Source organism: Nelumbo nucifera, chromosome 1 (assembly GCF_055504915.1).
Source record: "Nelumbo nucifera cultivar China Antique chromosome 1, China Antique-T2T, whole genome shotgun sequence".
Taxonomy (NCBI): Eukaryota; Viridiplantae; Streptophyta; class Magnoliopsida; order Proteales; family Nelumbonaceae; genus Nelumbo; species Nelumbo nucifera.
The window spans coordinates 210,182,412-210,197,575 of NC_142649.1; the positions used below are offsets into that span (position 1 = coordinate 210,182,412).

The following is a 15,164-nucleotide window of genomic DNA, read 5'->3' on the forward strand; positions in this document are numbered from 1 at the left end:
ACAGCTTGTTTGAGAAAATAATTGGCAAGGTATTATCATCTCGCAAGAATGCATACCTCAAATGTGATGGTAAAAGTTTCAAATCAAGCTTATGTGGCTGCTCAATAGAAGGAGGAGTGGGGTTAGCACTTCTTACCAGTAATTCAGGTTTAGCAAAAGATTCAGTGTCACAAGCATTGCCAGCCACTACATTTTCAAAATCTTGTTCTACCTCACTAACTTGACATACTTCTTTCACACATGAATCGATCACATTGTTAGACAGTTTTGTATGCCCTTAGCTCCAATCAGAAAGATGTACTTTATGAGTTTATTGTAACTGAATAAAAGTGCATATTTGATTCATGTTCCCTTGGTATGTTTCTGTGTAATACCCTTAAACTGGACACTTAATGAGACTTGTGATAGTTTAGAATGTTCACAACCAGTGGGTCGGTCTGGGAGACCTATCCTGACAAGGCTGACACTATGGTGCCACCAAGTCGGTTGGGGTGGCCTGTCTCAGCTACTAGGGTGAGACCCTAGGCACATACAGTGTAGGATTAATTGAATCTATGAACTGGACCAGATTTCCAGTATTGCCCTGGACCTTGGAGATTGATGAACTGGACCAGATTTCCAGTATTGCCTTGGACCTTGGAGATTGATGGGCAAAACTGTAAAGTTACACCCGACCCCTAGACTCGATTATGATACTGCACTAGGTGTCGGATCAGGCTGTCTTTGATGTACCAATCAGTGAGATCCTTAGCAGGGGTCAAAACCTGGGTATGTTGAGACAGTCCGAGAATTCATCTGAGTGGGTGATCATAGTGACCGGATCAGCCCCTTTGTCGGACAAAGGTAATGATCGGGGATGCACTCTCATTGATGGAAACCAAGACTGCCGGCAACCGATTTTAACCGTTGAGCTTTGTTTTGCAAAGTATATTTTATATGAGATATAAAAGTATATATATATATTATGGTTTCTAAAATGTTTGCAAAAAGGTGATGAACTTACAATTTATCTATAATTTTTGAGGACTTTAGCATGGATTTTTATGCCGGTTTTATTAATTTTTGCCTTAATTTAGCTTAATGCTAAGAATAAGTTTCAGGGATAATTAATCCAAGAAAAGGAAGGAAAAAGGCAAGAAAAGAATGTTCAAAAAGACCAATTTCAGTCCAGCCCGGTCGTGGAAGCAAGAGAGAGCACTTCGGCCCAAGAAGAGCAAGTGAATTCCTTGAGAAAACCTAAGAAAAGAAAGCCTAGCTATGAGTAGAATTCGGCCCAGCAAGGAAGGCCCATTCTCAGCCCAAAAGAGCAGCTCAATGTATAGCTATCATGTGCTAAGAGAGAGCCTAAGTGCAGCCCAAATAGCAGCCCTTAGGAGGCTTTCAAGAGAGCTCTAGAAAGTTCAAGAAAGGGGCGTAATACACCCCATTCTAGAGACTTCAAGAAGGGGCAAGAGCCCCCTTGAAAAACTATATAAGGAGGCCTCTAGGAGGGGGGAGAGGTGTTCAACTGCTTGAGAGGAAGGCTCTCCCACTCTTAGAGGTTTAGCCACCTTGAGAGAAGAGAAGAGAAGAAGGCTAGGTGCAAGGAAGAAGAAGAAGAAGCCCTGAAGGAAGTTCAAGACAAGCAAGCTAGAAGAGAAGGTGAGTTCGAATTGAGGGTTTGTGATTCAAAGATCTTTTGTAATAAATCAATTGTAGTTTCATTCTCTTTTGATTTGAATTCAGTTTCTTTGTTATATTTTCTTTCTTCTTTCTCCTTTTTTCCATTCTTCCTTGATGTATTTCAGCTTGTAAAATTTCAGTACAACAATCTAATTCTTTTTGATTCATTCAAATGGTCATGAATTGTACTTGAAGTTTCTTGAATAAGGGTGTTATTGTAGATTAATTCGGCCAATTAACCTTCAAAACTCAGATCTGAATTCTCAGATCTGAGATTGCAAGATCTGAATTGCTTGAAAGAGAATTCAGATCTGCAATTTTCAGATTGGCCGAATGGATCTAAAGCTTGGAATTCCTAGAGTGCTTGAGAGAGACTCTAGGAATTTAGATCTACTATTCAAGAACTGAATTGAGTGCAAGGTTAGAGATAAGTTGCACAATTCAGTTGGTGATCAATTCAGATTTGAATTGATGCCTTAGAAGTGTTTGAAGAAATGCATGCATGGGGATTAGATTCTTTCTAGAGATAGAAGAACCGTCACTCATGCATAGGATGAACATGCGCTTGAGAAAGGCTGTTCATGACCTTGGGGTTTCACCAAACCAAGGCTCAATCATGATTTATTCGAATGATCCAAATTGATAGATTGCTGAATTCTGAGATTGACATTTACTGCTTACTCTTCTAACCTGATTTGAAGGCAATTGGGCCAATATTTTAGATAGATTTTAGTTTATAATTTTTAGCTTTCATTAAAGTTTTGATTTATTGTTGATCAGATAAGAAGTGCCCAATTTAGTATTGGTAATTGTTTCCTAAATCCTCGTGGGAACGATACTTCACTCACTACTTTATTACTTGAACGGCTAGTGCACTTGCTAGTGTCACAATGAGCCACACACCAAGTTTTTTCAAGAACTGAATTGAGTGCAAGGTTCGAGATAACTTGCACAATTCAGTTGGTGATCAATTCAGATTTGAATTGATGCCTTAGAAGTGTTTGAAGAAATGCATGCATGGGGATTAGATTCTTTCTAGAGATAGAAGAACCATCACTCATGCATAGGATGAACATGTGCTTGAGAAAGGCTGTTCATGACCTTGGGGTTTCACCAAACCAAGGCTCAATCATGATTTATTCGAATGATCCAAATTGATAGATTTCTGAATTCTGAGATTGACATTTACTGCTTACTCTTCTAACCTGATTTGAAGGCAATTGGGTCATTATTTTAGATAGATTTAAGTTTATAATTTTTAGCTTTCATTAAAGTTTTGATTTATTGTTGATCAGATAAGAAGTGCCCAATTTAGTATTGGTAATTGTTTCCTAAATCCTCGTGGGAACGATACTTCACTCACTACTTTATTACTTGAACGGCTAGTGCACTTGCTAGTGTCACAATGAGCCACACACCAAGTTTTTGGCGCCATTGCCAGGGATTTAGGGAAGCAATATTAGGAAACATTGGGCATTCTTAATCTGGTCTAAGTCATCATTGCATTCATAGATGGTTTTAATTGCTTCATTTTATATTTTAGCTTTGAATGCAACAGCTGTACTGATTTAATTTGTTTCTTCTTTCTTCAGTAGATTACTTCCTTTCCTTGTTTCAGTTTCATTTTAATAAAAGTAGATTTGATTTCCTTTTAATCTTGGTGTTGTTACCTTCAAAAAAAAAAAACAAGAAAAATTCATAACAACATAAGTGTTACAGATCTGAGCTGCATTCGGCACTCAGATCTGCTATAGCAGAACTGCAACACTCAGCTGAAAAAAAAATCTGTTCTCAGCCCTTTATTATTCTTTTCTTTCATTACAAAAAGAAAAAATATATATATTTAGACAGTGAAAAAAAAAGAGAGAGAGAACCATATAACCGAAAGAATGGAAACCAAGGATTCGGATCAGAACTCAGATTTGAGTTCTGCTGTAGCAGATTCGCAACAGTTCAGATCTGAGTTCCCTTGAACTCAGACCTGAACTGATATAAATTCAAAGGGTAATTGGGGGTTATCTTCACCCCAATACACCCTAGAACAAATCTGCTATCTCTATAAAACAATTGGATAGCATTGGGTAAAGAAATTCAGATCTGAAATCACCCAGATCTGAACTGGGACTGTGAACAGAGCAGGATAGAGGGCAGACTTTGCAATGTTAGATAACTTGTACTATGATCTTTTTTTGAGCTGATTTGGTTGAGGAAAAGTGTGTTTATTTTGAGGAAAAGAATAGCATGAGAGCTTTCAGATCTGAACTTCAAATCTGACTTTCAGATCTGAAACTCAAATCTGAATTTCAGATCTGAAACTCAAATCTGCTAGATTCAGATCTGAGTTCAGCTGATTGCAGGTCTGCATTCTGCTAGGTTCAGATCTGAGTTCATCTGAACTCAGACTTGAACCTACTCAATTATGACTGATATTTTGATACATCAGACTTGCCTCATGGCTGAAAATGTAGCAAAGAATGAAAGAAATTTGATGTGAACTCAGACTTGGGGTCAGATCTGAGTTCAGTTGGTTGCAAATCTGCTAGGTTCAGATCTGAGTTCATCTGAACTCAGACCTGAACCTACTCAATTCTGATGAGAATTTGGCACCCCATTCACAATGTGAGATATCAGATTAGCTTCAGGGATCAAAGGGTAGCAAGGAATGAAAAATATTTGAAAGAATGATATGTAATCCTTCAGATCTGAACCTAAGATTTGAGCTCAGCTAGTTGCAGATATGAATGCATGTGGGTTCAGATTTGAGTTCATCTGAACTCAAACCTGAACCCACTCTATTCTGATGTAAATTCGGGTAGTAACAGCACCATTTGATGCATCAGACTTGCCTCATTGATGAAATATAAGCCATGAATGGTAAAATCAGATCTGAATTACATGAGAATCTGAGGCAGTATGAGTACATGATCTGAAATTTCTTTGAACTTGATGTTTTATTATCTTTTAAATCTCTTGCACCCGATCTTAATTGATGTTTGGATTAGATTAGGACTGATGTTTAAATCTCTTGCAGCAGTTAACAATACTAAACATTGCAGATCTGATTTTTCAGGTCTTAGCAAGTGTTTGATATGCATAAGCTATACAGGTTTGGGCTTCAAATGTAGAGCTAAAAATCCTTAAACCAAGCCTAACTCTGATATCAGCCCTAACGCATCACAGATTTGATAGATGTATATTGCAGTGTATACCAATGAGTGTGTATGAGATATACAACTCATCTGAATTATTATTTGTTAATTTCTCTGGACTAACAATACCAAAGACTTGTAGATCTGAACTCAACTAAATTGGATCTGAATTCAGATGTTGCAATCGATGGATGTAGATAAAGGAACCTTGAATAAGATGTTGGTTTAAATCTGCTTTTAGTATAATCGGCTTCATTTATTCATGATAGGATGTAGGTTTTTGTATTCCAATAATTCACTTTACATTTTCAGTTGTGATAGGATTAGTTATTTATTTTCTTTTGTGAATATTGGCCTTTTTATTGCTTTGACCTTAACAGTTTATGACAAGCAGACCTGAACTGGAAGAGATCCTTTACGACCCGGAGATTGAATGGACTCTCCGTGTCCGTTTGAGAGCTGCTAGGTAAGTCAGACAAGAAGCACAAGAAGCTCAAGAAGCTCAAGAAGCTCAAGAAATGGCTGAGCAGAGGACTTTGATGGACTATGCCAAACCCACTCTCACTGGAGCTGCCTCCAGCATTATCAGGCCCAATATTGTTGCTAACAACTTTGAGATCAAACCTGCCATCATACAAATGATTCAAAACACGGTGCAATTCTGTGGATTGGCCCACGAAGATCCCAATGCACACATTTCTAACTTTTTAGAAATTTGTGACACCTTCAAACACAATGGGGTAAGTGATGACGCCATTAGGTTGAGGTTATTCCCATTTTCTTTGAAGGATAAAGCCAAAGCATGGCTGAATTCATTACCGGCAGGATCAATAGCTACATGGGACGAAATGGCCAGCCGTTTTCTCTCTAAATATTTTCCCCCTTCTAAAACTGCTAAAATGAGGAATGACATCACTACTTTTTTCCAGCAAGAGGGGGAATCTTTATATGAGTCATGGGAACGATACAAGGAGCTGTTAAGAAGAGTTCCTCACCATGGCCTCCCCATTTGGCTGCAAGTGCAGACTTTCTATAATGGTCTTACTAACTCAAATAAGACCATATTAGATGCTGTAGCCAGAGGATCCATAAATAATAAAACTCTTGAGGTTGCCCATGCACTTATTGAGGAAATGGCAGCCAACAACTATCAATGGCATTCGGAAAGAACTCAAACTAGGAAGCAGCAATGCTTGCATAATGTTGACACTTATACGGCACTATCTGCACAAATAGGAGCACTCAGTAAGAAAATAGATGAAATGCAGATAGCTGCCATGCATGTGCAGCCTCTTAATTGTGAATTGTATGGGGGAGGCCACATCAGTATAGACTGCCAAGTTGGAAATCAATTCAGACCATCTACTGAACAAGTTGACTATGTCAGCAATTCGTCAAGACAGTAGGGTTACCAAAGTCACCATACTTTTCATCCAGGATGGAGGGGACATTCAAACCAGTCCTGGCCAAATCAGCATACTTCCAAGCCGTTCCACCAGACTTATCATCAGCTTGAACCAAAATCCAATTTGGAGGAACTGATGACAAAATTTATAGCAGGTGCAGAAACTAGGTTCCAGAACCAGGAAGCCTCAATCAAAAACCTGGAAAACCAAGTGGGGCAATTGGCACAATTAATCTCTTCCAAACTGCCGGAAACTCTTCCAAGCAACACTGAAGTGAATCCACGAGAGCAGGTGCAAGCTATTACCTTAAGGAGTGGAAAAGAGTTGCCCGAGGTAGAAAAGAAGAATTGGGCTGAACCCAAGGCAGAAACAAGCCTTGGGACCAGACAACAGAAGACGGAACAACCAGAAGCACAACAAGGGATGCACCAACAGCCACAAGTTCCATTCCCTAACAGGCTGAAGCAACAAAAATTGGAGAAGGAATTTGGTAAGTTTCTTGAAATATTTAAAAGTTTACATATTAATATTCCTTTTGCTGATGCTTTAGCCCAAATGCCACACTATGCAAGGTTTTTGAAGGAATTATTGGCAAACAAAAGGAAACTGGGAGATGTGGCTACAGTTGCTTTAAATGAGGAATGTTCTGCTATCCTTCTGAACAAGCTGCCTCAGAAACTCAAAGATCCAGGGAGTTTCACTATTCCTTGTACCATTGGCAGTTTAAAAATTGAAAAAACTTTATGTGACCTGGGAGCTAACATCAATTTAATGCCATATTCTATCTTCAAGAAATTGGGGTTGAATGAACCCGAACCCACTAGAGTGGCATTACAATTGGCTGATAGATCCATTAGAAATCCTAGGGGGATCATAGAAGATGTGTTAGTTAAAGTTGACAAATTCATTTTTCCAGTTGATTTCATTGTGTTAGACATGCAAGAAGATGTGGAGGTCCCGCTTATCCTAGGGAGACCTTTCCAGGCTACCGGGAAAGCAATGATTGATGTCCAACAAGGACAACTCAGCCTTAGGATACAAGATGAGGAGATAATTTTTAAAATGTCTGATGCGATGAAACATGCACCCTCTAGTGATGATTCTTGTTTTATGATTGATGCCATTGAATTGACAATTGATGAATGCTTCCAGGTAAGTAGAATAACTGATCCTCTTAAACTCTACCTCTAGCAGGGAGAACTTGAAGAAGGAGAAAATGAAAAAATAAACCTCATGATAGCATACCTAAACGATAAGCCTCAATTCAAGGGAAAGGGGTTTCTTAAATTAGAGAACTTAGGAAAATTGCCTGGACCATCAGGTAAGCCATCACCCCAAGAACCCCCCACCCTGGACCATCAGGTAAGCCATCACCCTATGTGATTTCCTACATTTCCAGAGACAACTCATAGTCTCCGTCACTGAGAAAGGAGGGAAATCTCGGAGACGAATAAATGGAAATGGAATGTAGATTAAAATCCATATCTATGAAATGAACATGAAAAAAAATTAGGTTGTGGACTGATGTTTGCTCTTTTATCAGAAAATGGCAAACGGATCATTTGCAAAATTGCTTGGTGACAACAAGTTGAAGGACCCAAACTATGCTAATTGGTACAGGAACCTTATGCTGGTCCTAGCTTCTGAAAAGCTGGACAAAGTGGCAAAGAATCCTGCCCTGGAGCGTCTGGGTGATAAGGCTTCTGAAGCCCGAAGGAGAGATTATCAAGAATGGGAGGAGAAAAACTCCCTTGCTCGGTGTTACATCATTGCCTCCTTGGACAACCCGATACAGAGGCAGTTCGATCAGATCGAACTTGCCAAAGACATATTGAACAGTCTCAGGACAATGTATGAAGAGCAGAATCGTTCTACTCAACAAAAGGTCTTGAAACAGTTCATGACCGCACAAATGTTCAAGGGTCAATAGGTTCACGACCATTGTCTTCGGATGATGGGTTACATCAACGAACTGGAGGCTCTTGGATCTGGGCTGGACCTTGCAACTCAGATAGATGCTATCCTTAATTCTTTGCCTCCTTCCTATAATCCGTTCATCATGAACTATAACATGAACAAGCTGAATGTCAGCTTGAAAGAGCTCAGCAATATGTTGCAAAGAGCTGAACAACCGATTAGAAAGGATGAGCCTGTAGCCATGCTTGTTGAAGCTGGCAAGACAGGCAAGAGAAAGAGGAAGGCAAAGAAGCCTCAGAAGAAAGCCACTAAGGGCAAGAAGCAGAAGAAAGACAAAGCATCGGATGCCTGTCACTTCTGCTAGAAGACCGGCCATTGGAAAAGGAATTGTGCTGCCCACCTGAAATCCAAGAAAGGTAACTTCGAAACTTGGGTTATAGAAACCAATTTATTGGTAGCTTCTGCATCCTGGTGTATTGACTCCAGGGCTTCAACTCAAGCGTGTAACTCACTGCAGGGGTTCAAAGTAAGCAGAAGGCTGAGTGAAGGAGAAGTCACACTCTACTTGGGGACAAATGTAACTGTTGCAGCCGCGGCCATAGGAACCATGGAGTTACTTTTTAGAGAAGGACCAATTATACTGAAAGATTGTCTTTACGTGCAAAATTTAAGGAGAAATTTGATTTCTGTCTCAAAACTGTGTGCAGATGGTTATTCTATCTTCTTTAGTAATACGATTACTATTAAAAGAAATAATAGATTCATCGCATATGGGGAGCTGGAGAACGGTCTCTATGTTCTACATCCTTCTCTAGAAACTAACATAATCGAAACTACGTCGGCAGAAATCCTCAAGAAGAGAGCCCGTGATACAGTTAATCCCACGTGTCTGTGGCATTACCGACTTGGCCACATCGGTGTTGACCGAATCACAAGGTTGGTAAAGGATGGTCCTTTGGATTTTCTAACTGTAGAAGATCTTCCCATCTGTGAGCCTTGCCTACAAGGCAAGATGACGAAGCAGCCATTTAACGGTAAGCTTGAAAGATGTATAGACACACTTGACCTAATACATACTGATGTATGTGGTCCCCAGAGTGTTAGGACACGGAATCAACACGTGTATTTCATCACTTTCACAGATGATTTTTCACGATATGGTTACATGTACCTAATGAGACACAAGTCTGAATCCTTTGAAAAGTTCAAAGAGTTTAGACAAGAGGTCGAGAAACAGTTAGGGAGAGAAATTAAAGCCCTTCGATCAGATCGAGGTGGTGAATATCTCTCTGATGAATTCAGGGACTAATTAAAGGACAATGGGATAGTATCACAGTTAGCTCCTCCTGCTACACCACAACTTAACGGTGTTTCAGAGAGGAGGAATAGGACCTTATTGGATATGGTCCGGTCGCTTCTCATACACTCAGAGTTACCCACATCCTTTTGGGGTTACGCATTAGAGACTACGATCTATGTGCTGAATCCGGTTCTAACCAAATCGGTTCCGAATACTCCATATGAACTTTGGACCGGAAAGAAACCAAGTGTCAGACACTTGAAGATTTGGGGTTGTCCAGCACATGTTAAAAGAATGAGTGCAGACAAGTTGGAATCCAAGACCAGTTGTTGCCTATTCGTAGGCTACCCAAAAGGCTCTGTATGTTACCTATTCTATGACCCAAGTGAACAAAAAGTGTTCTGCAGTCGAAATGCGCAATTCTTGGAAACTGATTACATTTTGGACACCCATCGTCAAGAAATTGTTCTTGATGAGGAGAGCTCAGGAGTAGTTGGAGATGTCCCACAAGTTCCAGGTAGTGACCAACCTAGAAGATCCACTCGGGTATCCAGGCCACCAGTCCATTATGGTTATGACCAGGATAGTTTCCTGGTGGAAACCTTGACTAGTGAGGAGGATCCCGTGACTACGCAGAAGCTATGTTGGACATAGATTCCCAGAAGTGGGTGGAGGTCATGGGAGCAGAGATGGACTCAATGGAGACCAATGGAGTCTGGACTCTAGTAGATCCGCCCTCTGGGGTAAAAGCAATCGGTTGCAAGTGGATTTACAAGAGGAAGAAGGGCCCCGACGGTAGGGTTGAGACCTTCAAAGCTCGTCTGGTGGCGAAAGGGTACACTCAGAAAGAGGGCATCGATTATGAGGAAACCTTTTCGCCTGTGGCCATGCTTAAATCCATTAGGATCCTGCTAGCTATAGCAGCATACCATGATTATGAGATTTGGCAAATGGATGTCAAAACTGCATTCCTGAATGGAGATCTTACTGAAGATATCTATATGCAGCAGCCGCAAGGCTTCTTTGCTGCAAGTCAGGAAAACATGCTATGTAAACTTAACAGATCCATTTATGGACTTAAGCAAGCTTCTAGAAGTTGGAACATCTGTTTTGACTCTGCTGTCAAATCGTTTGATTTCGAGCAAAATCCGGATGAACCCTGTGTCTACAGGAAGTACAGTGGGGATAAGGTTACCTTCTTGGTTCTGTATGTAGATGACATTCTACTCATTGGGAATGATGTAGGAATGTTAACTATGGTGAAAGTATGGCTATCACAGCAATTCTCCATGAAAGATCTTGGAGAAGCCTCCTATATACTGGGTCTTCGACTCTATAGAGATAGATCAAAGCGGATAATAGGATTATCCCAATCTGCTTACATTGACAAAATAGTCAAAAGATACAGCATGAAAAACTCCAAGAAAGGAAATGTTCCTTTCAAATACAGAGTCACTCTCTCCAAGAAGATGTCTCCCAAGACCTCTGAGGAGATTGATGGCATGAAAGACGTTCCCCATGCCTCTGCCATAGGGAGCATCATGTGTGCCATGCTGTGCAGTCGTCCTAACGTTGCTCAGGCAGTGAGTGTAGTAAACAGATTTCAGGCCAACCCAGGGCAGGATCATTGGGCTGCTGTGAAAAACAGACTTAAGTACCTTCGAAGGACAAAAGAGTTTTGTCTAGTATTCGACGGTAGCTCACTACAGATTCAAGGGTATACAGATGCCGATTTCCAGTCGGATCCAGATGATTGAAAGTCTACATCTAGATATGTTTTCACGATAGGATCGTGTGTTGTTTCCTGAATGTCAGAAAACAAGGGTCGTAAGTAGCAAATTAATAGTCCACAATCCAAGTCGAACACATTGCCGTAAATGAGGCGGCCTTATGAATGAAGGTGTTAATTCCTAAATTTGGAATTCAGCACATCACCCATTCCACTGTTGTATGACAACGCTGGACCTACGGGAAGATAGTATGAAGAGGTAGCATCAGCGGAGAATGTGGTAGTCCCATTGGCTAAGCCACTGACATAGAAAGTGTATATGAAACACGTGGAAAGCAAGGGACTCCAGCTAGTACCTGATTGGACCTAAGTGCAAGTGGGAGTTGTTAGACAGTTTTGTATGCCCTTAGCTTCAATCAGAATGATGTATTTTATGAGTTTATTGTAAATGAATAAAAGTGCATATTTGATTCATGTTCCCTTGGTATGTTTCTATGTAATACCCTTAAACTGGACACTTAATGAGACTTGTGTTAGTTTAGAATGTTCACAGCTAGTGGGTCGGTCTGGGGAGACCTATCCTGACAAGGCTGACACTGTGGTGCCACCAAGTCGGTTGGGGTGGCCTGTCTCAGCTGCCAGGGTGAGACCCTAGGCACATACAGTGTAGGATTAATTGAATCTATTAACTGGACCAGATTTCCAGTATTGCCCTGGACCTTGGAGATTGATGGGCAAAACTGGAAAGTTACACCCGACCCCTAGACTCGATTATGATACTGCACTAGGTGTCAGATCGGGCTGTCTTTGATGTACCAATCAGTGAGATCCTTAGCGGGGGTCAAAACCTGGGTATGTTGGGACAGTCCGAGAATTCATCTGAGTGGGTGATCATAGTGACAGGATCAGCCCCTTTGTCGGACAAAGGTATTGATCGGGGATGCACTCTCACTGATGGAAACCAAGACTGCCGGCAGCCGATTTCAACCGTTAAGATTTGTTTTGCAAAGTATATTTTATATGAGATATAAAAGTATATATTATGGTTTCTAAAATGTTTGCAAAAAGGTTTTAATTCCCGGGATCCATATAAGTAGAGAGTGCAACAGTGTTCCTTGCAGCCGAGGGAGAGGTCCTCTTTTGTCGAGCAGTGTATGATCATTATGGGCTGAGAGGTTAAGTGTAAGACCATTGAGGATAATACCTGATGGGCTAATCTTGCATCTGCCCACAGTCCCTAGGTGTTACAAGGTGGCTTGGCCCAGGGACCACTTAGGGTAAGTGTTGGGCCCATAGAGCCCAATTCAGGGGGTGCACTGTCTTTAACAGTGTATTCGGCCGGGCCTTGTAACAAAGGCTGGACCGAACCCATGTGGCTGATGTGTAGATCAATGCTTGGGTCCCACGCCATACAAGGAAGCCCAACTGGGCAGTAGTTAGGAAGGTTAAGTGAGCACATAAGCTTAATGGGCCTAAAGCCCATTTCGAACTGGGCTTTTCATTTAGTTAATTAAAGGGGCGAATTCTGAGATGGATTAGCAGATAGGATAGGGTCTTAATCCTATCAACTCAGAGATTCCAGATCTGAATATGATTCAGATCTAGAATCCTCCTAATGAGATTAGGAGAAAGCTAATCTAATCTGTAAATAAGATAAGGGTTTATCCCTATCACCTAAAGAGAGGTCTTATCCAAATATGATTTGGATAAGCTGCTCCTAATTGGATTAGGAGCTGATCTTTTAGGTTAACAAAAGAAGGGGGCGGTAGCCTAAGAGACACACATCAGATTTCCTTCAGTGCTGAAAACAAGAAGAGAGAATTCTGCACCCTGCGAATACTCTCTTGCCGCCTCCCTGTTCTTGCCGCCCTCTTTGCTAGTTCGATCTCCAGTTGTGGGAGAAGTCAAGATTGGATCTTGACATCAGTTCTTTGAGAAAGGATTGAAAGGAAGCTGTGCTCACGTACCATCCTGCTGATTCTTGCGAAGGACAGAGTTCTTGGAGAAGAACACTGTTGATTCTACTCCATCCTGCATTGCGCCATCTTCAGTGGGAGCAGTCTTTGCATCCTTCCGTGGGTGTGAACACCTCCATTGGGAGATACTATTTCTCCGTATCAGGTATAATCCTCTCCTACTCCTTTTGGTTCAGATCTGGTTCAGTTTAAGGTTCAAGAATGATCCTTGAAAATATGATTTTCTAAATAGGGAATGTGATTCCCAGTTGAAGGGAGAGAAAAATTTTTGAAATTCGCACCCTTATTCCTTAATATTTGGGCGTCCATACGATGGATCTCTCAACCCTTCACACATCAATTCTCATACAAAGTTCTTCCTCCATAGGATGCTTCATAGCCTTGGACATGTTAAACTCCACTTTGTCATCACTAATTCAAAGGGTCAGCTTTCCTTCATACACATCAACCAAAGCTTTCCCTGTGTTTAGAAACGGTCTGCCAAGGATCAGGGTGCAATCACAGTCCTCCTAAAAATCGAGCACAACAATGTCCACAGGGAATATAAACTTGTCCACTTTCACAAGTACATCCTCAACCACGCCATGAGGTTTCTTGATAGAATGATCTGCCAACTACAAAGTCATCAAGGTAGGTTTCACTTCTCCAAGACCAAGTTTCCTGAAAATAGACAAAGGCATCAAATTAATGCTAGCACTTAAATTACACAAACACTTAGGAAACTCAATGCTATCAACAACACATGGAATTGTAAAACTCCTTGGGTCTTTCAATTTGGCAGGCATCTTGTTGTTGATGATTAAACTGCACTTTTAATTCAATGAGACCATTTGATCATCCTCCCATCTCCTCTTATTATTGATGATCTCCTTCAAAAATTTAGCATATTGAGGCATTTGAGCAAGAGCCTTAGCAAAAGGAATATTGATTTGCAGCTTCCTAAAAATATCCAAAAATTTGGAAAATTGTTGTTCAGTCTTCTACTTCTTCAGTCTTTGAGGAAAAGGGATTTGTGTGACATAGGGTGAAGGTTGGGCATTAGAGTGATTCTCCTTGTCACCTTGGTTCCCCTATGACTTATCACTGGTTTCTTCATCATAGATTTCATCATTGGTTGATGAAGGACTCTCAACATCTGTACCTGCCCTCTTACTTTACACATCTTGCTTTGGCTCCAACACTTTCCCACTCCTTAGTGAAATTGCTTTGTGTTGCTCCCCTGGATTAGTCTCAGTGTTGCTTGGTAAATTACCTTGGTTCCTAGCCAAAACAGCATTGGCTAGTTGGCCTATCTGCACCTCCAAATTGTGAATTGAAGATGAATGGTTCTTTGCAATTTGATCAAATTTAGCTTCCATCCTTCTCTGGGCCTCATTCTGGCTGCTCATCTTGCTACTCACCATGTCCATGAATTTATCCAGCTTGGCTTCAAAAGAAGCTGATCTATCCTGCTGAGGATGTGGCTGGAATCCTGGTGGTCCTTGCTATCTAGGCGTGTTGTTGTTTTGGAAACTGGAACTGCCAGCATTGTTGTTATTGCTACTCCATGAAAAATTGGGGTGGTTTCTCCACCCTGGGTTATATGTGTTGGAGTAAGGGTTGTTGACTTGCCTTCCTTGGAATTGATTCCCCATAAAGTGAATTGCTCCATAAAATTCCCACTTGCAAAATTAAAACTTCCAACACAACTGTCAGAACTAACATGACCTATACCATTACAATACTCACAGATTGGTTGCATAGAATTGTTGATGGCGTTGGCCTACACGTTCATGGTGCCCAATTGCTTGATGAAGCTTGAAATTTGAGCTTGCAAGGATGCTATGGAGTCCGCTTCTGATTTGCCTCCCTGTCTAGGTGGATTTAGCCGCTCGGCTGGCCACAAACAATTATTAGCTGCCATTTTCTCTAAGAGATCAAAAGCAACATCTATAGTTTTCCTCATCAAGGAACCTTTTGCAGCAGCATCAATAGTATCTCTAGTAGTGCGAGTGGCTCCATTGTAGAAAGTCTGAATCAAAAGTC

General features: G+C 40.9%; 1 protein-coding gene, 1 non-coding gene and 1 pseudogene across 3 annotated transcripts; 1 reads left to right on the top strand and 2 right to left on the bottom strand.

Annotated features, from left to right (window-relative positions):
* LOC148804447 (uncharacterized) overlaps positions 1-15,164 on the bottom strand; it is a 150,998-nt pseudogene that overhangs the window by 1,658 nt on the left and 134,176 nt on the right.
* LOC148804448 (uncharacterized) lies at positions 986-8,875 on the top strand. 2 transcript variants are annotated; one of them, XM_088896060.1, is made up of 3 exons: positions 986-1,641; positions 5,192-8,550; positions 8,652-8,875. In XM_088896060.1, exon 2 carries the CDS (start codon positions 6,353-6,355, stop codon positions 7,406-7,408), a length of 1,056 nt encoding a protein of 351 aa, XP_088752186.1. In that variant the 5' UTR covers positions 986-1,641; positions 5,192-6,352; the 3' UTR covers positions 7,409-8,550; positions 8,652-8,875. The 2 variants fall into 2 exon arrangements, with proteins under 2 accessions (XP_088752186.1, XP_088752185.1); XM_088896059.1 differs by having other exon boundaries at positions 5,206-8,550.
* LOC148804449 (small nucleolar RNA R71) lies at positions 5,708-5,814 on the bottom strand. The gene has a single exon (XR_016081588.1). It is a non-coding gene; the product is annotated as a small nucleolar RNA R71 (small nucleolar RNA).